General features: G+C 43.4%; 1 protein-coding gene across 4 annotated transcripts in view; it reads right to left on the reverse strand.

Annotated features, from left to right (window-relative positions):
- The window catches only part of LOC126210529 (mitochondrial 2-oxodicarboxylate carrier-like), a 97,110-nt gene that overhangs the window by 21,466 nt on the left and 48,686 nt on the right, over positions 1 to 26,958 (reverse strand). For all 4 annotated transcript variants that reach the window (XM_049939780.1, XM_049939781.1, XM_049939779.1 and 1 more), the window contains exons 5-6: positions 23,804 to 23,956; positions 217 to 336 (exon numbers count right to left, since the gene is read on the reverse strand). In XM_049939780.1, the coding sequence (XP_049795737.1) occupies positions 217 to 336; positions 23,804 to 23,956 (273 nt within the window). The remainder of the gene's footprint in view (positions 1 to 216; positions 337 to 23,803; positions 23,957 to 26,958) is intronic.

A 26,958-nucleotide genomic window follows, 5' to 3' on the forward strand; every position in this document is an offset into this window, starting at 1 on the left:
TTATCAAGAATATGAAAGCTGCATAGTGCTGAGCACCTAAAATGTTACCTACAATTTTATGTAGACTGTATAAATATTTTTCACCACATTCACACCATATAGGTGCTCGGATTTTCACTTTATTAACTATATTAACTTGTAATGAATAGTTTGGAAATTTATACAAATATTTTCATACACATAGGATTTCTGAGAATGTGGAAACACAGAACTTACAGAAAATGGTCGAAGACGACTCTTGAGTGACTTAAAGACACCGAAATACACCATATTGAAAATCCCATGACTAATTATAGTAGCAGACATTCCCCTGTTGAGGCCTTCCACACCATAGCCCTGCAAAGTATGTGAGAGTGCTTAATGAATATTTATAACACAAAAATGATCAAATATTGATGCAATTATTATATTGGATACATAAAAATCTACTCACCATACTCACCAAACAGTGGAAGAACACACACATAAAAGACTGTTGTGATTGGCAAGTTTTTGGAGCCAGTGGCTCCTTCTTCAGGCAGAAGGGTTGAAGGGGAAGGAAGAAGGGTGAAGGAAAAGGACTGGAGAGGTCCAGGAAAAAGGCTAGATTTTGGGAAAGTCACCCAGAACTGCGGGTCAGGGGAGACTTACCATACGGGATGAGAAGGAAAGACTGATTGTTGGGGACTGTATCAGATGAGATTTGAAAACCTGAGAGCTTAAAGGTGAAAGACAGGGTAATATGCAAGACACAGATTACTACTAAAACATTGTGCACAAGTTTATAAGAGTGAGAAGCTAAGTGCATTGTACGTAACATAGGTGGGAGGGGGCGGTGAAAAATAGACAGGAAAGACAATGAAAGATGTTTGTGGTTATGTCATACTATGGCGCATTTTCCGACAGATGTGCGCAGGCCTTAAGGAAAACAAAAAATAAAAATTGGGTTTCAGACAAAAGGTACAATTGGTTGTAAGCTATGGCACAAAGTTGGCAACTACAGCAATAAATATATGGGATCTGGTGTTTATAAGATTAGCTGCCAGTACTGTGATAGATTTTACATCGGTCAGACAGGAAGAAATTTCCACTCGTTTTGGAGGACATACATACAGTCAAAATAAGAGCGCTTTCGGTACACATTTGGACAGAGCAAGACATTCAGTAGGATATATAGACAGTAATATGAAAGTGTTGCATAGGGCGTCAAAGGGACAGTTAAGAACCTGCTCGAAGAAATAGAGACTTATGTGCACAGAAAACAAGAACCGGAATTACTGCTGAATGAACAGAATGAGTTTAACCTGAATACTCACTTTGATAAATTCAGAAACCTACTAGTTTGAATAGCGTGGAGCACCCCAGCAGATTGGCGTGTGCCGGCTGCCGGCAACGAGGAGACAGGGCCTTCCTCCGTTAGCTCGGCCACAGGAAAACAAGGAAGTCATGCAGAGAAGCCATGACATATTCGCCATCGATGCCGCACTCTAATATAATATTCATTATAGATTTTCTATTTTTTAATTAAGGGGCACTATTTTATTAATTGTATTATGATTAGGTTCACTGTTAACTGATCTCTTAGGATTGAAGATGATGTGATTTTTTATTTTTATACTTTTTATACTGGCATTCATAAAATGTTGTATGTTACCTACCCAGGCTAAGGGCTGTATTGTATAGTATTTGTGCTTTTTATGGATTTCAAGTATGAGTCCAATTTCACATACAGAATATCAGCAAATGTTTTTAATGTCAGATGCTCATTTAGCCAAAGGAAAATTTTTTAACTAAAGACAGTGCATACTGCATTTTAATCTTTATATTGGCGACACTGTTTTACTATGTACTCTAGCTAAAGTTCCCCCTGCTGGCATTAGGTTCTTGTATTAAATACCTGACGCAATCTGAGTACTATCAGCATGTACCATGTACTCACATGCTTAACTTGACGATGATTTTTATCAGAATATTTTCACGGTATGTATGACTGCTACACATGGCTATACATATTTTATATTTTTATATTTCATGCATCACTAATACTTGTATAGATTTAGTCTTAACTAATTGAACCTGGTCACTTACACAACATTTATATCTGCAACAGACCTTAAGATGGCCGTAAGCCAAAACCGGTAATAATGTGTAAAGAAGTCTGTGTGAACAAGACAGACTTGTGAAAACAAAAGTGCCAAAAATAAAATGATTGCCGACTCATTTACAGACTTCATGTCTTTAATTGATAAAGGTGTGGGAAATTAAAACAGAGTGAAGCAAAGAGTAGTTGCAATCAAGAAAACCAGAGACAGAAGAAATTAACCTAAATTAAAGCCACATGGGTGGCGAGAACCAAGGACATGTTGTAGTGCTAGTTCCAACCTGCGGAGTTCTGAGAAACTGGTGTCTGAGGGAAGAATCCAGATGGCACGCACGGTGAAACAGGTGCCAATGTCACGAACATCATGTCATAGAGCATGCTTTGCAACAGGATATTGTGAGTTCCCAGTATATATCCCGTGCCTATGCCCATTCATTCTAATTGATAATTTGTTGGTAGTTGTGCTGATGCAGAAGGCTTAACAGTTTACGTAGTAGCTACTATATGACATGTCGTTTTGCAGGTAGCTCTCCCATTCATGGCATATGTTTTGCCAGTTACAGGGCTATTATAAGTGGTGACAGGAGGGTGCATAGGGCAAGTCTTGCAGTGGGGTGGTCACAGGGGTAGGAGCCACAGGGTAGGGAGATGGGTGCAGAAGGAGCATAGGGTCTAACAAGCATATTGCAGAGATTGGGAGGGTGACGGAAAACTATTCTAGGTTCAGACAGAATGGGTCTCATTTCAGGCCATGATTTTAGGAAACCATGGCCCTGTTGAAGTAGCTGATTAACACATTCCAGACCAGGATAATACTGTGTCACCAACAGTGTGCTCCAAAGCTGTTTTGCAGAGGGATCAGAAGTACCAGGATTGGATGCGACAGCTTAGGAAATTTGCTTTTTTAACTAGGTTAGTGGGGTAATTGCGTGCAGTAAAGGCTGAGGTGAGAATGGTGGTATATTGCTGTAAAGAGTCTGCATCCGAGCAAATACGTTTGCCTCGGATGCCAAGGCTGTATGGGAGGGAACGGTTAACATGGAAAGGATGGCAACTGTCAAAATGTAAGTACTGTTGTTTATTGGTAGGTTTAATGTGGAAGGAAGTTGGTAGTTGGCCTTGTGAGGATGAGATTAACATAAAGGAAAGTGGCATGGAATTCAGAATACGACCATGTGAAACTTAATTGGGAGAAGGTATTCAGGGATTCCAGGAATTCTAGCAGGTCAGCCTCACTATGAGTCCATATCGTAAAGATGTCATCAATGTATCTAAATCAAACCAGGGGCCGAAGACACGGATCCCAGGAAATCCCCTTTCAAGCGAACCATGAAAAGGTTGGCATAGGAAGGAGCCATCCTGGCTCCCATGGCCATACCCCTGATCTGTTTGTATGTCTGCCCCTCAAAGGTGAAGTAGTTGTTCGTAAGTACAAAGTTGATTAAGGCAAGTAGCAAGGATGTCATAGGTTTGAGAATCAGGTGGGCACTGACTGAGGAAATGTTCAGCAGCAGACAGACCTTGCACGTGGGGGATGTTGGTGTAGAGGGAAGTGGCATCGATGGTGACATGCAAGGTGGGAGTGGGACAGGTACGGATTTTAGACAATCTAGGACAGGGCTTAACAACTGGCCGGTTTTGAGCGCGAGTACTCGCGTCTGCTCAGGCATGTGTTCGCGAGCAGGTGCAAGGTCGCGGAGTAGGGAGGGAGGGGAAGGAGGGGAAATGCGCGCGCACGTTTGAATAGGGCCGCAGCCTGCCTTTTGAATTCGCGCCGACTGTGTAACGTTTAAAGTACTACGATCAGCTCTAACAGTCACTTCGATGGTTAAGAATCATGTCAAGTTGCCGTTCTGTAACCCCAATCATGCTTTCGGAGTTCAACCCCCATTGGGAGGAATTGTGTCTGTTTACAGAAAAAGATGGTGTTGCAAAATGTTTAGTATGTCACAAAACGCTGAATTCTTTTACGAAATTTAATTTGCAGCGACATTATATGTCGTACCACGCGAAAGACTGCGGAAGTGGAAAATGTGATGGACCAGATCGTGCACAGGAAGTTACTAAACTTAAAAGGAAGCTATCCGAAGAAGATCTGGACGACGAAGAAAAATCAACTGAGGCAGCTCTCAGAGTGAGTTACAAAATTGCTGGATTTTAGCAAAATCCCTGCGCCCCTTCAGTGATGGCGATTTAATAAAAGAATGTTTGGTAGTTGCAGCGGAACATTTGTGTCCATCTCAAGTTGAACAGTTCCGTATTGTGCCATTACCTAACATGATCATTATGCGTCGAATACAGGACATGGGAGACGACGTCCAGAGCCAGCTTGCAAATAACTGTAACGATTTTATAGCGTATTCTCTAGCTCTGGACGAAAGTGTTGATATCACTGGAACAGCGCAGCTTGCCATATTTATTAGAGGTGTTAATAGAGATCTTCAGGTGAGGGAGGAGCTCCTCGATGTAGTAGCCATGAAGAACACTACAACCGGAGGTGATATTTTAAGTAGTGTTGAAGAAAGTGTTGAAAATATAGGTTTGTCGTGGAATTCTTTAGTTTCAGTGTCTACAGACGGTGCACCAGCGATTACAGGGAAAAAATCAGGTTTCGTTGCACAGTTGAAGGAGAAAATGCAAAAACTGACCGTGCCGAATGAAATAAGGGGCGTTCACTGTGTCATCCAACAGGAAAACTTATGTGCAAATAGTATCACTCTAAAAAATGTGATGAGTGTTGTTGTTCGTACAATTAATTATATAAGGAAACATGGGCTACAACACAGGCAATTTAAAAGCTTTCTTGAGGATGTAGAAAGCCAGTATGGTAGCCTGCCTCATTACAGCGAGGTCCGCTGGCTTAGTCGTGGCGAATTATTAAATCGATTTTTTTGCCTATTAGATGAGATAAATATGTTCATGGAAATAAATAACATATGTGTTCTTGAATTGAAAGAGCCTTCATGGAACTGTGATCTCGCGTTTTTAGCAGATTTAACTAGCCATCTGTATGCTTTGAACATTTCACTACAAGGTAAAGATCTGCTAATTACTCATTTCATAGATTGAATACGAGCTTTTAAAATGAAATTGACATTTTGGGTGAGTCAGCTGGCAACAGGAAATCTAGCTCATTTTCCTAAATTATCAACCATGCAAGATGTTCACAAAGACTGTGAACGTTATTCACATAGTTTAGTTGCCCTTAAGCAAGAATCTGATCAATGCTTTCAAGATCTGACAGCACCAGACAGTGATTTTTATATGTTCCCCTCTCCATATTCAGAGAATATTGAAGAGATTCGTCCTGAGCTGCAACTAGAAATTATTGACCTGCAGTGTGACAGAGAATACAGAGACAAATTTCAGAACAAGAAAAACATTTTGGAATTCTACAGACACTTCCCTCAGGATAGATTTCCTCATTTGCACAAACTGGCGGCTACAATAATATCAATGTTCGGTTCCACGTATGTTTGTGAACAACTGTTTCCTGCAATGAAATGTAACAAGACGCACCTGAGAAACGCATTGTCTGATCGAAATTTAAACTGCACGCTGCGCCTACAATGCACAAGAACAATTACTCCGAACATAGTCGCAATTGTAAAGGGCAAAAAGTACAAGATAACCGAGAATCCCACACTTCAGTGACACCTTTTATTGTGTAACAGTTCACAAATTAATACATATGTAGAGGCATACACTAAGCTAATAAAATTATGTGGCATGTGTACATTCTCCTTTATTTGTTTCATTTGTCGCAGTAATAATTCGTGACTGATATCCCTGCAGGTGGCCGTGGATTTACATTGCCTGGTGGCAGCTGTTGTGTGCCCCACGTGACTCTCCCCACTCTCCGCTCTGGTCCGGTAGTGGGGGTAGCGTGCTCGCGCTGCTCCGTGTTCGCGCCTTGCTGCTCACAGCTTGCTCCGCGAGCACGTATGTTGTGAAGCCCTGATCTAGGAAATGGTTGGTATCTTTGATGTAGGAGGGGAGTTTTTGTACTATGGGTTGCAGGTGTTGATTGACTAAGGCAGATATACGTTTGGTGGGTGGTTTGAAGCCAGCAGCTGTAAGAGGGCCAGGATGATTGGGGTTGTCCTCTGCAGAACTCCAGGCTCTATGTTCCCTAAAAGCTGATGACTCCATCATTATCCTCCAAGCATCAGAGGATCTACCACTGTGGTACTTGACCAAAGGGAATATGTTAATGAAGATCTACGCCAGCTGTCTGACAACTCTACATACAGCGTCTGCCATCAAGATCTCATCCCTGTGATGAAACTGACCTGCAGATCCTCCTTAAAACCTCACAAGGACTAACACCTCAATCCATAGAACTTTACACTCCACCTAAACCACGCACCCCCATCTTTTACCTTATTCCTAAGATCCACAAACCCAATCATCCTGGCTGTCGTATAGCTGCTGGCTTCAAACCACCCACCAAACCTATTATCTGCCTTAATTGATCAACACCTGCCACCCATAGTACAAAATCTCCCTCCTACATCAGATACCAACCATTTCCTACATCGTCTGAAATCCGTGCCTGTCCCAACCCCAACACACACCTTGCTTGTCACCACTGATGCCACCTCCCTCTATACCAACATCCTCCATGTACATGGTCTGTCTGCTGCTGAACATTGCCTCAGGCAGTGGCCACCTGATTCCAAACCTATGACATCCTTCCTACTCACCTTAATCAAATTTATACTTACGAACAACTACTACATCTTTGAGGGGCAGACATACAAACAGATTAGGGGTACGGCCATGGGAACCAAGATGGCTCCTTCCTATGCCAGACTTTTCATGGGTCGCTTGGAAGAGCTTCCCTGGCATCCATAAGACATCAGCCCCTGGTTTGGTGCAGATACATTGATGACATCTGTTGATCTCGTCCTCACTGAAGGCCAGCTACACACTTCCGTCCAGATTAAACCTACCAACAAACAACAGTACTTACATTTTGACAGTTGCCATCCTTTCCATGTCGAACATTCCATCCCATACAATCTTGGCATCTGAGGCAAACATACCCCTCTGGCCACTGCAATTGCTACACCAATAAGAAATGCAGATGATAAACGGGTATTCATTGGACAGATATATTATACTAGAACTGACATGTGATTACATTTTCATGCAATTTGGGCGCATACATCGTGAGATATCAGTACCCAGAACAACCACCTCTGGCCGTAATAACGGCCTTGATACACCTGGCCATTGAGTCAAACAGTTTGGATCGCGTGTACAGGTACAGCTGCCCGTGCAGCTTCAACACGATACCACAGTTCATCAAGAGCAGTGACTGGCGTATTGTGACAAGCCAGTTGCTTGGCCACCATTGACCAGACGTTTTCAATTGGTGAGAGATCTGGAGAACGTGCTGGCCAGGGCAGCAGTCAAACATTTTCTGTATTCAGAAAGGCCCGTACAGGACCTGCAACATGTGGTCGTGCATTATCCTGCTGAAATGTTGGGTTTCGCAGGGATCGAATAAAGGGTAGAGTTACGGGTCATAACACATCTGAAATGTAACGTCCACTGTTCAAAGTGCCGTCAATGTGAACAAGAGGTGACTGAGACGTGTAACCAATGGCACCCCATACCATCATGCCGGGTGATACGCCAGTATGGCGATGACAAATACATGCTTCCAATGTGCGTTCACCGCGATGTCACCAAACACGGATGCAACCATCTTGATGTTGTAAACAGAACCTGGATCCATCCAAAAAAATGACGTTTTGCCATTCGTGCACCCAGGTTCGTTGTTGAGTACACCATCGCAAGCAGTCCTGTCTGTGATGCAGTGTCAAGGGTAACCGCAGCCATGGTCTCCGAGCTGATAGTCCATGCTGCTGCAAACATCGTTGAACTGTTCATGCAGATGGTTGTTGTCTTCCAACTTCCCCATCTTTTGACTCAGGGATTGAGATGTGCCTGCACGATCCGTTACAGCCATGCGGATAAGATGTCTGTCATCTCGACTGCTAGTGATAGGAGGCCTTTGGGATCCAACACGGCATTCTGTATTACCCTCCTGAACGCACCGATTCCATATTCTTCTAACAGTCATTGGATCTCGACCAATGCAAGCAGCAATGTCGCGATACGATAAACCGCAATTGCGATAGGCTACAATCCGACCGTTATCAAAGTCGGAAATGTGATGGTACGCATTTCTCCTCCTTACACGAGGCATCACAGCAACACATCACCAGGCAACGCCGGTGAACTGCTGTTTGTGTGTGAGAAATCAGTTGGAAACTTTCCTCATGTTAAATTTCATGTCTGAAGCACGTCATCTTCGTGGTGTAGCAATTTTAATGGCCAGTAGTGTATTTGCTCGGATGCAGACTCCTTACAGCAATATACCACCATTCTCACCTCAGCCTTTACTGCACGCAATTACCCCACTAACCTAGTTAAAAAAGCAGATTTCCCAGGCCGTCGCATCCATTCCTGGTACTGCTGATCCCTCCACAAAACAGCTTTGGAGCACACCGTTGGTGACACAGTATTATCCTGGTCTGGAATGTGTTAATCAGCTACTTCAACAGGGCCATGGTTTCCTAAAATCATGGCCTGAAATGAGACCCATTCTGTCTGAACCTAGAATAGTTTTCCGTCACCCTCCCAATCTCTGCAATATGCTTGTTACACCCTATGCTCCTTCTGCACCCATCTCCCTACCCTGTGGCTCCTACCCCTGTGACCACCCCACGGCAAGACTTGCCCTATGCACCCTCCTGTCACCACTTATAATAGCCCTGTAACTGGCAAAACATATGCCATGAATGGGAGAGCTACCTGCAAAACGACATGTCATATAGTAGCTACTATGTAAAGACTGTTAAGCCTTCTACATCAGCACAACTACCAACAAATTATCAATTAGAATGAATGGGCATAGGCACGGGATATATACTGGGAACTCACAATATCCTGTTGCAAAGCATGCTCTACGACATGATGTTCGTGACATTGGCACCTGTTTCACCGTGCGTGCCATCTGGATTCTTCCCTCAGACACCAGTTTCTCAGAACTCCGCAGGTTGGAACTAGCACTACAACATGTCCTTGGTTCTCGCCACCCATGTGGCTTTAATTTAGGTTAATTTCTTCTGTCTCTGGTTTTCTTGATTGCAACTACTCTTTGCTTCACTCTGTTTTAATTTCCACACCTTTATCAATTAAAGACATGAAGTCTGTAAATGAGTCGGCAATCATTTTATTTTTGGCACTTTTGTTTTCACAAGTCTGTCTTGTTCACACAGACTTCTTTACACATTATTACCGGTTTTGGCTTACGGCCATCTTAAGGTCTGTTGCAGATATAAATGTTGTGTAAGTGACCAGGTTCAATTAGTTAAGACTAAATCTATACAAGTATTAGTGATGCATGAAATATAAAAATATAAAATATGTATAGCCATGTGTAGCAGTCATACATACCGTGAAAATATTCTGATAAAAATCATCGTCAAGTTAAGCATGTGAGTACATGGTACATGCTGATAGTACTCAGATTGCGTCAGGTATTTAATACAAGAACCTAATGCCAGCAGGGGGAACTTTAGCTAGAGTACATAGTAAAACAGTGTCGCCAATATAAAGATTAAAATGCAGTATGCACTGTCTTTAGTTAAAAAATTTTCCTTTGGCTAAATGAGCATCTGACATTAAAAACATTTGCTGATATTCTGTATGTGAAATTGGACTCATACTTGAAATCCATAAAAAGCACAAATACTATACAATACAGCCCTTAGCCTGGGTAGGTAACATACAACATTTTATGAATGCCAGTATAAAAAGTATAAAAATAAAAAATCACATCATCTTCAATCCTAAGAGATCAGTTAACAGTGAACCTAATCATAATACAATTAATAAAATAGTGCCCCTTAATTAAAAAATAGAAAATCTATAATGAATATTATATTAGAGTGCGGCATCGATGGCGAATATGTCATGGCTTCTCTGCATGACTTCCTTGTTTTCCTGTGGCCGAGCTAACGGAGGAAGGCCCTGTCTCCTCGTTGCCGGCAGCCGGCACACGCCAATCTGCTGGGGTGCTCCACGCTATTCAAACTAGTAGGTTTCTGAATTTATCAAAGTGAGTATTCAGGTTAAACTCATTCTGTTCATTCAGCAGTAATTCCGGTTCTTGTTTTCTGTGCACATAAGTCTCTATTTCTTCGAGCAGGTTCTTAACTGTCCCTTTGACGCCCTATGCAACACTTTCATATTACTGTCTATATATCCTACTGAATGTCTTGCTCTGTCCAAATGTGTACCGAAAGCGCTCTTATTTTGACTGTATGTATGTCCTCCAAAACGAGTGGAAATTTCTTCCTGTCTGACCGATGTAAAATCTATCACAGTACTGGCAGCTAATCTTATAAACACCAGATCCCATATATTTATTGCTGTAGTTGCCAACTTTTGCCATAGCTTACAACCAATTGCACCTTTTGTCTGAAACCCAATTTTTATTTTTTGTTTTCCTTAAGGCCTGCGCACATCTGTCGGAAAATGCGCCATAGTATGACATAACCACAAACATCTTTCATTGTCTTTCCTGTCTATTTTTCACCGCCCCCTCCCACCTATGTTACGTACAATGCACTTAGCTTCTCACTCTTATAAACTTGTGCACAATGTTTTAGTAGTAATCTGTGTCTTGCATATTACCCTGTCTTTCACCTTTAAGCTCTCAGGTTTTCAAATCTCATCTGATACAGTCCCCAACAATCAGTCTTTCCTTCTCATCCCGTATTGTAAGTCTCCCCTGACCCGCAGTTCTGGGTGACTTTCCCAAAATCTAGCCTTTTTCCTGGACCTCTCCAGTCCTTTTCCTTCACCCTTCTTCCTTCCCCTTCAACCCTTCTGCCTGAAGAAGGAGCCACTGGCTCCGAAAACTTGCCAATCACAAGAGTTTTTTATGTGTGTGTTCTGCCACTGCTTAACAGATATTTAAACACTCAAAATATTGTGTTTAAAGTATAATGATTCTCTCAAACATAACAGCTTTCCAAGTTATTTAGTATTCTGTCAACGCATATCAAAATCTCACTTCACTCCTAAAACAATAATCTTCTAATTAGACAATGGAAATTTGAGGATGGAATAACAAAAATGTTATGAAAATAGTAGATTGCTACTCCATATATTGGAAATGTCGAGTCAAAGACAGGCACAACAAAATGACTGCTAAACAAGTAAGGTTTCGGCCAATGGCCAAAAAGTCTACTTCTAAATTAACACACACACACACACACACACACACACACACACACACACACACACACGCGCGCGCGCTCATGTACACGATCCCTATCTCTGACTGCCAAGGCACAACTGTGGGCAACTAATTACAATTCTAGTTAGAAAGTAGAAGAGCCAACGAAAATTTTGTGTGTTCATATCTGCACTTCTAGCACATTGTTGTTGTTCTGATCTTTAGTCTGAAGACTGGTTTGATGCAGTTATCCATGCTACTTTATCCAATGCAAGCCTCATCATCTTTGAATAACTACTGCAACATACATCCTTCTGAATCTGCTTACTGTATTCATCTCTTGGTCTCCTCCTATAATCTCCCCTACCCTCCACCCATTTCCCTCTAATACTAAGTTGGTCATCCCTTGATGTTTCAGAATGTGTCCTATCAACCAACCCCTTATTCTAGTCAGGTCGTGGCACAAATTTCTTTTTTCCCCAATCCTATCAAGTACCTCGTCATCAGTTACGCAATCTACCCACCTAATCTTCAGCATTCTTCTGTAGCACCACAAGTCAATAGCTTCTATGCTCTTCTTCTCTAAACTGTTTATCATCCATGTTTCATTTGCATCAATGGCTACACTCCAAGCAAATACTTTCAGAAAAGACTTCTTAACACTTAAATCTATATTCAATGTTAACAAATTTCTCTTCTTAAGATATGCTTTTCTTGTCATTGCCAGTCTGTATTTTATATCCTCTCTACTTCAGCTACCATCAGTTATTACTCAGCCCAAATAGCAAAACTCATCTACTACTTTAAGTGTCTCATTTTCTTATCTAATTCCCTCAGCATCACCCGACTTCATTCGACTACATTCCATTACCCTTGTTTTGCTTTTGTTGATGTTCATATTATACCCACCTTTCAAGACACTGTCCATTCCATTCAAGTCCTTTGCTATCTGTTACAGAATTACAATGTCACCGGCAAACCTCAAAGTTTTTACTTCTTTTCTTTGTTGAAAAGTGGAAGTGTAAAAAGTTCTAAGTGCCAAATCTCATATTTGCCAGGACATTCAGAAAACAGTGTATCTCCTCTTGCACATAAATGATTTGTAACAAATAAAAAAAAAAAAAAAATAACTAAAAAAAAAATTTGGGCGGGTAGGTTAGAAAATTTAAAAAGTGAAATGGATATGTTAAAGTTAGATATAGTGGGAATTAGGGAAGTTCGGTGGCAGGAAGAACAAGACTTCTGGTCAGGTGAATACAGGGTTATAAATACAAAATCAAATAGGGGTAATGCTGGAGTAGGTTTAATAATGAACAGGAAAATAGGAGTGCGGGTAAGCTACTACAAACAGCATAGTGATCGCATTATTGTGGCCAAGATAGACATGAAGCTCACGCCTACTACAGTAGTACAAGTTTATATGCCAACTAGCTCTACAGATGATGAAGTAGTTGATGAAATGTATGAGATAAAAGAAATTATTCACAGGTAGTGAAGGGAGATGAAAAATTAATAGTCATGGGTGACTGGAATTCAACAGTAGGAAAAGGAAGAGAAGGAAACGTAGTAGGTGAATATGGATTGGGGATAAGAAATAAAAGAGGAAGCCGCCTGGTAGAATTTTGCACAGAGCATAACTTAATCACAGCTAACACTTGGTTCAAGAATCATAAAAGAAGGTTGCATGCATGGAAGAAGCCTGGAGATACTGACAGATTTCAGATAGATTATGTAATGGTAAGACAGAGATTTAGGAATCAGGTTTTAAATTGTAAGACATTTCCAGGAGGAGGTGTGGACTCTGACCACAATCTATTGGTTATGAACTGTAGATTAAGCCTGAATAAACTGCAAAAAGGTGGGGATTTGAGGAGATGGGACCTGGATAGACTGAAAGAACCAGAGGTTGTAGAGAGTTTCAGGGAGAGGATTAGGGAATGATTGACAAGAATGGGGGAAAGTGCAGTAGCCACCAGAAAGATCGTGGGAGGCGCACATTGGCAAGGCGCGTCACGGACGGTAGTTACCGCAAGTAGAGTCCCGTCCACCAGAGGGCACGCAAGAATTTGGACGCGACCTCTGCCGGCGTAACAACAACAACAACAACAACAACAACAACTCAGGCAGCACGGGCCGTGCCCAGTCAGTTAACATCGGGCATGCATAGGACACAGTCCCGGTCTACGCTAAGTGATTTGGTGCGAGTTTTGGTTGCACAGCAGACGGAGCTCATGGTCACCATGAAACAAGTGCTTCCAGCGTTGCTCTCCACGCCGTCTGCTCCGGCGCAGTTCCCTCCTCCCTTTCCCCCGTATGACGAGACAGCGGAGGATTGGGACGCATATGAACATCGCCTTCGGCAGCATTTCCAGGCGTTTCATGTTGCCGATGCGGAGGTATGTCGTGCTCTCTTCTTGTCTCGGATATCTCCCTCGCTGTATCAAGTTTTGCGGCAGCTAGCGCCGTTGCAGGAACCCTCGTCCTTGTCTTCTGACGCATTGTGTTCATTACTGTCTTCATATTATCGCCGCCGCACGCATGTTGTGGCGGCTAGGGTCGAGTTCTATCAATGCAAGAAACAGCCCCATCAGTCTTACCGGGCGTGGGCCGCTACCCTGCATGGTCTTAGTCGCAAGTGTCATTTTGTCACGGAGCAGTCGCGAGAGTCGTATGCCCACGTTATGGTACGTGACGTCATTGTTCGTTCGGCCCCTGATAGGGAGGTCCGGCAACGGGCCCTGCAGTTAGAAGACCCTTCCCTCGAGGAACTCCTGTCCATTGCTCAATCGTATGAAGTCCCTCACACGGCAGGTCAACAGCTGGAAGCATGGTGCGACGTCGCGGAGGTTCAGGGCGGCGCGGCCGCGTCCACTGTGTCCGGGGTGGACGACGTGCGAGCGGTACAATCCGGCTGTTACGGCCGCTCCCGCACGGCGCGTAAACAGAATTCCGGCCGCCGGCCCCTGTTGCCGTCCTGTGCATCGTGCTATATACATCATGATCGGTCAGTGCCCCCAGCGTTGGGCCGTTTGTCGCAAATGTAATAAAAAAGGTCACATTGCTAAAGTTTGCCGCTCAGCCTCAAAAGAATCGAAGGAAGCAGGTACAGAGGACATGGACGTTGACATTCAGGAAGTTTCATCGGGCCAGGCTCCCGACGCATCGGCACGCAAACTCTTTATCGAGGTGTCGGTTTGGTCGCGCCGGTTACAACTGCAAGTAGATACGGGCGCGGCAGTTTCGTTGTTGAATGCACAAACTTATTCCGGCCTTGGATCGCCCCCGTTGGCGCCAGTTTACCAGCGTCTACGCGGTTATGGTAATCAGTTCATTCCCCTACTGGGTCAATTCACTACCGACGTGACTTACAAATCAGTCACTTGGCCTATTACTTTTATTGTTGTCAGTGATGCGAGCTCCGCTAACCTTTTTGGCCTGGATGCCTTTCAAGCTTTCGGTTTTTCTATCGCTGACACCATACAGTTGGTCTCCGAAGACGTTCCCTATCAATCATTGGAATCTTTGCTCTCAGACTTCCCAGATATTTTTGAGGGGGGCCTGGGGCGTGTTTCAGATTTTGAAGCTCACTTAACGTTGAATGCGTCGGCTCGCCCGCGTTTTCTACGCGCGAGGCAGATCCCCTTGGCTCTCCGCCCTCAGGTAAAGGAAGAGCTAGACTGGCTAACAGACCTAGGGGTCGTTCTTCCCATTTCTTCCAGTGAGTGGGCTTCGCCCCTCGTTATTGTAAGGAAGCCCTCGGGAAAATTATGTCTTTGTGGCGATTTCAAGGCCACCATTAATTACCAATTGGTGGTGGACACCTATCCTTTGCCTAGTGCTGATGAATTGTTCTCCGCCGTGGCGGGAGGCCAATATTTTTCGAAAATCGATCTGTCAGAGGCTTATCATCAGATACCACTTGATGAGGCCTCCAAACGGCTGGCGGTCGTCAACACCCCGTTTGGCCTTTACCAATACCAGCGGTTGGCCTTTGGAATATCCACTGCCCCGGCGATATTCCAGCGTTATCTTGAGCATGTCACGTCGACAATCCCTCATTGTATTAATTACCTGGATGACATAATTGTCACAGGCCGCAGCACGAAGGAACACTTGCACAACCTTCGCACCCTCTTTCTCAAATTCAGGTCTGTGGGCTTGCGTTGCAACCTGCATAAGTCAACCTTCTTCCAACCGTCCATTGAGTATGTGGGTTACACCATCTCTCGGCACGGCATCCAGCCACTAGGAAGTTTGGTCCAAGGTATCGTCAACCTTCCTCGGCCCGCTTCGCTGAAAGAGTTACAAGCTATTTTAGGCAAGATAGCCTATTACCACCGGTTCATTCCCAGGGTTTCCACTATAGCCCACCCCCTGTACTGCCTTCTGCACAAGAGTGTTCCTTTTGATTGGTCGCCTGCATGCGAGCGAGCGTTCACCTCGTTGAAGGGCCTCCTCACGTCAGCCCCTTGTTTGACTACTTTTGATCCCCATAAGCCGTTGGTCCTGGCTACAGATGCTTCGCAGTATGGGGGGGGGGGGCGGTCCTGGCCCATCGCAACACAGATGGTTCCGAGCAACCACTGGCGTTTGCGTCTAAAACGCTTAATCCCACGCAGGCCCATTACTCCCAGGTGGAAAAAGAGGCTTTGGCCATTGTCTACGCTGTTACCAAGTTTCATCCTTTCTTGTATGGCACGAAGTTTCAGTTAATCACTGACCATAAGCCGTTAATATCATTATTTGGTCCCGCCTCTCAGATTCCGGATAGGGCGGCCCACAGACTACAGCGCTGGGCCTTGTTCCTCTCTAAGTACCATTATGACATTCGTTTTCGCCCTACAGGACAGCATGCCAACGCCGACGCTCTTTCCCGTCTTCCAGTGGGCCTGGATCCTACGTTCGATCGAGAGGAGATTATGTGTTCTCATTTGGATGTGGCGTCCCGCCAAGCGGTTGATGGCTTCCCGATCACTAGTTCTCGAGTCGCCAGGGAAACGGCAGCTGACCCGGTTCTCCGGCAAGTAGTTCGCCTCATTCAGCAGGGGCGGTCACCCCGCCCTCACGGCCGGGCCTTGGACCCTCTTCGTAATTATTTTCTTCTACGAGACCGCCTCTCGGTCTTGGAAGGAGTTCTCCTTCTGGCTACCGATGATACAGCTCCTCTCGTGGTTGTTCCTGCAAGTTTATGAAGGGAGGTCCTCACGTTATTACATGCGGGGCACTGGGGTGTTTCCCGTACTAAAACCTTGGCTCGCAGACATGTGTACTGGCCCGGTATTGACAGAGAAATTGAGCACTTGGTGGCCGCCTGTTCCCAGTGTGCGAGCCAACAAGCATCTCCCAGGGCAGCGTTCTCTTCATGGCCGCCGGCAACCCAAGCATGGGAACGTGTTCACATCGATTTTGCGGGCCCGTTTCTCAATGGCTTTTGGCTCATTGTCATTGATGCTTATTCCCGCTTCCCACATGTGGTTCGCTGCTCCTCAACCACTTCAGAAGTTGCAATCCAGGCACTAGCAAAAATCTTTTCTGTGGAAGGTCTGCCAATCACCCTGGTCTCGGACAATGGACCACAGTTTATTTCGCAGACCTTCCAGGATTTTTGTAGGCGCTTCGGTATTCGGCACGTTTGCTCTCCCCCCTTCCATCCACAATCGAATGGGGAAGCCGAGCGCATGGTGCACACATTTAAGACACAGATGAAAAAGTATGTGCACGAATTTCCTGCAGAGGAAGCATTGACGTTTTTCTTGACGGCATACTGGACCACACCAATGGGAGAACGCAGCCCCGCAGAGCTCCTCCATGGGCGTCAACCTAGGACTCTGCTGCACCTCCTCCGGCCTGGTCCTTGCCAGTCTTCACAAAACGGAGTACCTGGTTTTCCACTGGGTATGTCGGTCTGGGCTCGTGGGTTTGGTCGCAATCCACGTTGGATGCCGGCGGTGGTCCAGCGCCGAAATGGCCGCCGGCTCTATACCTTGCAGGCGGGGGACCGGGTGGTACGACGTCACCAAAATCAGCTACGTCCACGTTCGGGCACCCACCCTCCGACCTCTCGGACACCGGCTTCCCCATTGCCGGCACCTGTGTTGGTTTCACAGGGGACGTTACCTCCTCTCCCCGCTGTGACTCTGCCGCACTGCGATGGTTCTCAGCCTTGGCAGCCTCCAGTAGCTCCAGCACCGGCATCGCCATCGTTTGAGATGCCCCAGCGAGAGCCGGCCCCCCTAGCACGCCCGGTTTCTCAGGAGGCTGGTTCACCTGTGGTCGTCCCTTCTCCTTTGTCCCCGCCACTGGGTCTTGCCCCTCCCGAGGTGGAACAGGATCCGGAGTTCGACAGCTTGTCGCCCGTTCTGTCCCGGGCTCCGGTTGTGGGACGACGGGGGCCTCTTCGTGTGGGTCACTTCCAGCCGTATTCGAAGGTTCCGGCTCGAGGGTTGGCAGATCCCCTCGACTCCGGCCATCCAAGGGATGTGGGGGTCATCGCTCCTGCCCGACGCTCCACCTTCCGCAGTGGATCACAGAGGCTTCACCCCCCAAAGGAGGAGGAGTGCAGTAGCCACCAGAAAGATCGCGGGAGGCGCACATTGGCACGGCGCGTCACGGACGGTAGTTGCCACAAGTAGAGTCCCGTCCACCAGAGGGCACGCGAGAATTCGGACGCGACCCCTGCCGGCATAACAACAACAACAACAACAACAACTCCGGCAGCAAGGGCCGTGCCCATTCAGTTCACATCGGGCATGCCTAGGTCACAGTCCTGGTCTACGCTAAGTGAAGTGCGACGTAAACGTGAACAGTGTTACTACAGAAAGAAATACAGAAGAAGAAGAATGGGTAGCTTTGAGAGATGAAATAGTGAAGGCAGCAGAGGATCAAGTAGGTAAAAAGACAAGGGCTAGTAGAAATCCTAGGGTAACAGAAGAGATATTGAATTTAATTGATGAAAGGAGAAAATATAAAAATGCAGTAAATGAAGCAGGAAAAAAGGAATACAAATGTCTCAGAAATGAGATCGACAGGAAGTGCAAAATGGCTAAGCAGGGATGGCTAGAGGATAAATGTAAGGATATAGAGGCTTATCTCACTAGGGGTAAGATAGATACTGCCTACAGGAAAATTAAAGAGACCTTTGGAGAGAAGAGAATCACTTGTATGAATATCAAGAGCTCATTCTCAAACCCAGTTCTACGCAAAGAAGAGAATGCAGAAAGGTGGAAGGAGTATATAGAGGGTCTGCACAAGGGTGATGTACTTGAGGACAATATTATGTAAATGGAAGAGGATGTAGATGAAGATGAAATGGGAGATACGATACTGCGTGAAGAGTTTGACAGAACACTGAAAGACCTAAGCCGAAACAAGGCCCCGGGAGTAGACAACATTCCATTAGAGCTACTGATAGCCTTTGGAGAGCCAGCCCTGACAAAACTCTACCATCTGGTGAGCAAGATGTATGAGACAGGCGAAATACCCTCAGACTTCAAGAAGAATATAACAATTCCAATCCCAAAGAAAGCAGGTGTTGACAGATGTGAGAATTACCGAACAATCAATTTAATAAGCCACAGCTGCAAAATACTAACACGAATTCTTTACAGACGAATGGAAAAACTGGTAGAAGCCGACCTAGAGGAAGATCACTTTGAATTCCGTAGAAATGTTGGAACACGTGAGGCAATACTGACCCTACGACTTATCTTAGAAAATAGATTAAGGAAAGGCAAACCTACATTTCTAGCATTTGTAGACTTAGAGAAAGCTTTTGACAATGTTGACTGGAATACTCTCTTTCAAATGCTGAAGGTGGCACGGGTAAAATACAGGGAGCGAAAGGCTATTTACAATTTGTACAGAAACCAGATGGCAGTTATAAGAGTTGAGGGGCATGAAAGGGAAGCAGTGGTTGGGAAGGGAGTAAGACAAGGTTGTAGCCTATCCCTGATGTTATTCAATCTGTTTACTGAGCAAGCAGTAAAGGGGGGGGGGGGGGGAATGGAGTAGGTATTAAAATCCATGGAGAAGAAATAAAAACTTTTGAGGTTCGCCAATGACATTGTAATTCTGTCAGAGACAGCAAAGGACCTGGAAGAGCAGCTGAACGGAATGGACAGTGTCTCGAAAGGAGGATATCAGATGAACATCAAGAAAAGCAAAATTAAGATAATGGAATATAGTCGAATTAAATAAGGTGATGCTGCAGGAATTAGATTAGGAAATGAGACGCTTAAAATAGTAAATGAGTTTTGCTATTTCGGGAGCAAAATAAATGATGATGGTCGAAGTAGAGCGGATATGTAGACTGGCAATGGCACGGAAAGCATTTCTGAAGAAGAGAAATTTGTTAACATCGAGTATAGATTTAAGTGTCAGGAAGTCGTTTCTGAAAGTATTTGTACGGAGTGTAGCCACATATGGAAGTGAAATGTGGATGATAAATAGTTTAGACAAGAAGAGAATAGAAGCTTTTGAAATGTGGTGCTACAGAAGAATGCTGAAGATTAGATGAGTAGATCTCATAACTAATGAGGAGGTATTGAACAGAACTGGAGAGAAGAGAAATTAGTGACACAACTTGACTAGAAGAAGGGATTGGTTGGTAGGGCATATTCTGAGGCATCAAGGGATCACCAATTTAGTATTGGAGGGCAGCGTGGAGGGTAAAAATTGTAGAGGGAGATCAAGAGATGAGTACACTAAACAGATTCAGAAGGATGTATGTTGCAGTAGGTACTGGGAGATGAAGCTTGCACAGGATAGAGTAGCATGGAGAGCTGCATCAAACCAGTCTCTGGACTGAAGACCAACAACAAGGTATTCTGATACCAGAGAATTATGCTGTCCATCTCATCACTGCAAAAAATAATGAGACAAATTAGAAAACAAATAATTTATTATGAACATTCTAAGTACCATACCTGGAAACCATCTGGGAATAGGCATCAAAAATAAAGTTTTTGTTCCAAACATCATTAACAAAGAGGCATTATGTTTTTTTGTGATAATAGAAGTACAGAGACACAGCAGTAATATTTTAACTAGTAGAACTGTAGTCAACAAAAACATTTGTCACTTCTTTTACATATTCTTTACAAGAGAACAATAAAATTAAATTCATGAAAAAATCCCTCATTATTGTTTTCTGTTTCTTACACAACTCCATTCTTCGTATCAGATGTCACAAAGTTTACTGTACAAATCCCTGTGCTGTTGAGAAAGAAATGGCACCATCATCAACTGGCTTTCTGGTTTGCAAACTGATAAACGAGGATTGTCTTTCAGACGAAGTGCGGCATGGCATCCATCAGCCACGATCCTTCGTGTATTGAGTACACTGACATCTTTCCATTCTCCTGTTTCAGAGTAAGAATCCTTAATAGCTATTTAAGATGGAGGATGAGTCTGACACCCATTAGTTATAACGCATTTGGAGATGTTACATGCCAGAATGGACAACCACCTTTCAGCAGTATCTTCAAAATGAGATAATTCAGTTGTAAGCATTGAACTTACATGGAATGATTTCATAGCTTTGGCTGATGGAAGTCCTGGGGCTAGCACTGGCTGGCATTCTCTCCACGATATGACACTTGGCGTATGTCTAAGGACACCCAACAGAGCACCAAGTACAGAACAGCACTGAAAATGCTTTTTTTTTTTATTTTTTTATTTTTTAAAAAAGGCACTTAACATGTTTTTACATTTCCAATCTATATTGATTCATCCATCTTTAAACATCAGAATGCAACTGATGTCACCCGTAATTTTAAAAAAATCCATTTAACATTAGGAAACAAGGTCACTTTTTTTAATATATGATGCAATGATGCAACTTACCAAACGAAAGCATTGGCATGTTGATAGACACACAAACACACACACAAAATTCAAGCTTTCGCAACCAACGGTTGCTTCATCAGGAAAGAGGGAAGGAGAGGGAAATACAAAAGGATGTGGGTTTTAAGGGAGAGGGTAAGGAGTCATTCCAATCCCGGGAGCGGAAAGACTTACCTTAGGGGTAAAAAGGGACAGGTATACACTCGCGCATGCGCGCACACGCCCACACACACACACACACACACACACACACACACACACATCCATCTGCACATAACAGACACAAGTAGAAATATGGTACGTTGATAGAAACAATAACAAACACAAATACACACACAAATATCAAGCTTTCGCAACCCATGGTTGCTTCATCAGGAAAGAGGGAAGGAGAGGGAAAGACGAAAGGATGTGGGTTTTAAGGGAGAGGGTAAGGAGTCATTCCAATCCTGGGAGCCGAAAGACTTACCTTGGGGGGAAAAAGGGACAGGTATACACTCGCACACACACACATATCTATCCGCACATATACAGACACAAGCAGACATATGTAAAGGCAAAGAGTTCGGGCAGAGATGTCAGTCGAGGCGGAAGTACAGAGGCAAAGATGATGTTGAGTGACAAGTGATGTACGAGGGGCGACAACTTGAAATTAGCAGAGGTTGAGGCCAGGTGGATAACGGGAAGAGAGGATATATTGAAGGGCAAGTTCCCATCTCCGGAGTTCTGATAGGTTGGTGTCAGTGGGAAGTATCCAGATAACCAAGACAGTGTAACACTGTGCCAAGATGTGCTGCCCGTGCACCAAGGCATGTTTAGCCACAGGGTGATCCTCATTACCAACAAACACTGTCTGTCTGTGTCCATTCATGCGAATGGACAGTTTGTTGCTGGTCATTCCCACATAGAAGGCTTCACAATGTAGGCATGTCAGTTGGTAAATCACGTGTGTGCTTTCACACGTGGCTCTGCCTTTGATCGTGTACACCTTCCGGGTTACAGGACTGGAGTAGGTGGTGGTGGGAGGGTGTATGGGACAGGTTTTACACTGGGGGCGGTTACAAGGGTAGGAGCCAGAGGGTAGGGAAGGTGGTTTGGGAATTTCATAGGGATGAACCATGAGGTTACGAAGGTTAGGTGGATGGCGGAAAGACACTCTTGGTGGAGTGGGGAGGATTTCATGAAGGATGGATCTCATTTCAGGGCAGGATTTGAGGAAGTCGTATCCCTGCTGGAGAGCCACATTCAGAGTCTGATCCAGTCCCGGCACTAAGAGTGTCTTTCCACCGTCCACCTAACCTTCGTAACCTCTTTGTTCATCCCTATAAATGTATGTCTGCCTGTGTTTGTATATGTGCGGATGGATGTGTGTGTGTGTGCGCGAGTGTATACCTGTCCTTTTTTTCCCCCTAAGATAAGTCTTTCCGCTCCTGGGATTGGAATGACTCCTTACCCTCTCCCTTAAAACCCACATCCTTTCGTCTTTCCCTCTCCTTCCCTCTTTCCTGATGAAGCAACTGTGGGTTGTGCGAATACTTGTAATTTGTGTGTGTGTTTGTGTGTTTTTTGTCTATATCAACATACCAACGCTTTCGTTTGGTAAGTTACAGCATCTTTGTTTTTAGATATATTTTTCCAACATGGAATGTTTCCCTCTATTATACTATAAACTGAAGTGAATCACAAACAAATGCATGTACATAAATAAAAGAACACTACACAAGAACAACTACATAATCCTTGAATGATGGTACAATCGGTCTTACAAATTACGTGGCAAATAAAATCATCTTTCACACAGTTTTGAAATTCAAGTGCATAAAAAGCCTTCTCTTTCAACCACTTCTAGCAGAGAGACCTGATTTGCCTGTGACGGTAATTTCTTAAAATGCTTTATACATAGACATTCATAGCTGTACTGCATTTTTAAGGCTAGTTATAAGTATATCTACTTTTAATGCTTGGCAAGTATTATGTTTATGAACAGATTGCCTTAGGCTCTTTCTGTTAGGGTCTTCTTTTATACACAAGAGACTAGTCTGTGTGAAAGTCTGCATCAAAGAAGAACACCACTGCTCTTTCTTAATGCTTCCCCAGTGCCACAGTGCTGTAGATGATGACATTAGCTCGATACAAGCAAATACTCGAGGCACTTCTTTACTGCCAGTTTTGGCAAGTCCTATAAGTGATTACATTATCTTTGGAAGCAGAAAACCTCGTCTGTCACGACGACTACTCAAACAGCATCGGTCCCTCTTTTAGTCATGACTGCATTCATTGCTTTATATTCCCAGTTTGCATTACGAGACGAACTGTTCAACAAAATATCCTTAATATTCTTAGTCAAATGTTAATAACTTTAGTTTGTTATTCTGTGTGATTATCGATTCTTTTTTTGCAGCCTCCATTCAGACTACACATATCGCTCACTTTGAGAATGTCGACCACACACAAAAATGATTATTGAAAACTGATGCAAACTCATTCTGCTAAAAAGTTCTCAAAACATTGCCAAATAAAATGTAATTGCTCCCAAAGTACAACTGAAGAGGCTTGGCCAGACTAGCAGCAGCTCTCAGAATGGACTGATACGGCTTAAGAAAGCTGTGTGCGTTGGCTACCTTGTTGCTGACGATTTTCTTTAGGACGTCCCACGTGCTGGGCGCCTTCTCCACAGGTGACCTGTCTGCCATCAGGGTCACTTTCACACGCTCGAATGGATTCATCACAATCGCTTCGGTCACACCGACACACAACCCTGTTGTAAAATATGTCTGAAACATGTCACATTTCAAAACATTTATTACTTTTGTTCATCATATACCGTTGTGCAACTTTATACCTTTGTAGATAAATATGCAAAAAAAGACATTAGAAACCAGTCAATTAAATCTAGTTAATTTCTTTGGAGTGGACAATTCTCGTTATGTAGTCTACAGAGTGTTAAAAAAAGAATGACCTGACTTCAAAACTCCAATTCCAAAATAATCACAAAACCTTAAAGTTTTAGCTATGCTATTACAAATGCCCTTTGTGCCCACCAGCAGGAGCACAAATTACATCTAGACAATAGATAAATTCATCACAATGCATCTGCTTTTACAGAAGTTGTGGCAGCTGATATTCTATTCTTCACTTCTACTATGCCATGACATAAAGGAGGGATCATCATACCTTCCTTCACATATCCCTATAAGAAAAAAATCTCACGGGGACATGTCTGGTGATCTTAGAGACCACAAATGTAGAACAGCATCTATTGGTCCCCGTGCACCCTATCCAGCATTGAGACACAATGTCATTGAGAAACTGACATACATTGTTTTCGCAGTGTGATGGAGCTCGATCCTGGTGGAAAATGAAGTCATTGGAGTCCTCTATAAATTTTGGAAAAAGCCAATTCTGCACCATTTGAAGACAGCTCACTCCAGTCATAGTGTTTTCCTCAAAAAAAAGAAGGCACAAAAAATGTTCACTTCAGGTGAGTCTCTTTCATACTCAACAGAGTCATAAGGGCTCTGGAACCCCATATGCGCACATTACGTTGATTTACTTTACTGCTAAAATGAAGTGTTGCTTCATCACTGAAAATTAACCGTGGTAAAAATATATCATCTTTCATGTCCTTTAGCAGATAGGTGTATACACGGACAAGGAAAAAATATTCCTGGATTTCCCGGTTAAAAATACACTTTTTCCATGTTAAGTGACAGTATACTTTTCCTCAGAACTGTAAAACTTATCAGTCCTTTGAATGGTTATGGTTTCATACACCAGCGTAGAATTTCCCAACACTTTAGAAAATGAAACTCAGGGGGAAAAAAAAAAACACATTTTGGAAAGACGTCTGATGTGCAGCAACATGTCTGATGGGCAGCAACATGTACACAGCATATTTTCGTATTTTGAAAGTGTAAATTCGAATTCCACCAAACACCGCACGTTACTTTCCCAAGCATTGAAATCGAGATTGCATTGCGCTTTTGTAAACCAGTCATAGCTCATGTCACATGATCTCGCCAGCCTACAGCAGCGGCACTTCAGAGCATACGACACATGATGTAGTCACCCAATAGCAACATCACTGTTAAGTAGCGAGAACACACTAGTAGGAAAAGTTAATGCTTTAAATTAATATACATAGTGTTGCTACAAGAAAAGTAAAGTTTCACATATAATATTGGTCTCTAAGATTAATAAGCTGCAAGAGAAGCTAAGTTTTCACATATAATGTTGATCTTTTTTGTGCGTATTACACTTAAAGATACATCACACAAATGTGCCAGTAAAATTTTTAACGACGACATAAATGTCTTATCCTCTGGGCTCGAAATTATTCTAAATGGTCGTCCTCAAAGAGTTGATTTTTAAATGAGAGTCAAACGCTCTGTGATTTAAAAAATTCATCGTACATTCTCACACATAGTTCATCTTGTGCAAAAGGAAATTTACTTTGAAAGTAACGCTTCTCAAACAACTACTCGCAATATTTTCCCGCAACCTGTTAGAAATAGGCTTGTTTCAGCAGTTGCCAGAGAGTGCCAGATAATAGGCGTCACTGCGCTTGCGCAGCTATGACGACGCAGGAAGCCTGTATGTTCGTATGTGTAAAACATTAGAAGATCTTACATTATGTCATTAAAGAAACAAGACATCGGAGGATACTCCTAGAGCATCGGAAATTCGTGAACCATACAAAAATGCATAATTCGGCTTAAAGTGCAAATTCCTATGTCCAGAGTCAGATGTGAATTTTCTTGGAGTACCAGTACCGTATTATCTCATGTTTGGATCTTTATTATGGCATAATGCGATACATGCTAGAAGATGAAAACGTGCACTTGAAATGCAGCGAACAGTTGAAACTAGCCAATTGTGTGGATTTAAACATGCCATTTCAAATAAATGGACTGCCTCAGCGGAAAAGATTAATGAAAGCCAAATTTCTTTAGCAAACCGACAAATATAACTTCATTGTTCTGCAAGGCGATTAATGCTTGACTGTCAGACAGGTGGACATAAAATAAAATCTGAAACTAATAACTTATTTTAGCCTTGGGTAATTACGTGAATGTATTTTAATTCACCTGATAGCTCCCGGCCATAGAAATCCGTTTTGTTTTCATTTGACGTGACAGCAATAAATGAAGAGGAAACAGCAGAATCACTAAACGTAAACACAGGTCACGTGGAGACTACTCACCTCCGCACTACAACTCCGACTGCTTTGTGGATCAGTCCCGGATCTATGACATTTCCGAATTGGGGCAATACTAGATAGTGGCACCCCCCTTTCCTCGAGCGTTTGAGGTAGGTCACCAAATTAAAAAAAAAATAATAAAAAAGATAATAGTAAAATAAATAAATAAATAAAAATCGACTTTTCAAAAATATGTTTATTTTGTAGCACACATCTTTCTGTAGAGTCTGATACATAAGACATATATGTTAGAGGAAATGTAAGACATGTTTTTTGGCCTAAAATGTGTCAAAGTGCAGTGCCATGCCTCTTCACACAGCAGTCTTCTATCGCACGTCACTGTATTTCACTCTGTGGAACTCAAATGTGTAATATTTTGTAATGGGTGCCATCAAACTACATTCAGGACAGTGGAAATTAAATGCCCTGTGGTGCCTCTATTGCTCCCAACTCGCAAATAATAGCGGATGGGATTAATTGGAACCTGGAGAACAAGAACTCTTCAGAATATTTGCACTCTTTATTACCTATTATCTAATAACTTGCTGTTTTGTGAGACATCAAATTAAATATAAG

The sequence above is a fragment of the Schistocerca nitens genome, chromosome 10, assembly GCF_023898315.1.
Source record: "Schistocerca nitens isolate TAMUIC-IGC-003100 chromosome 10, iqSchNite1.1, whole genome shotgun sequence".
In the NCBI taxonomy this organism is placed as follows: domain Eukaryota; kingdom Metazoa; phylum Arthropoda; class Insecta; order Orthoptera; family Acrididae; genus Schistocerca; species Schistocerca nitens.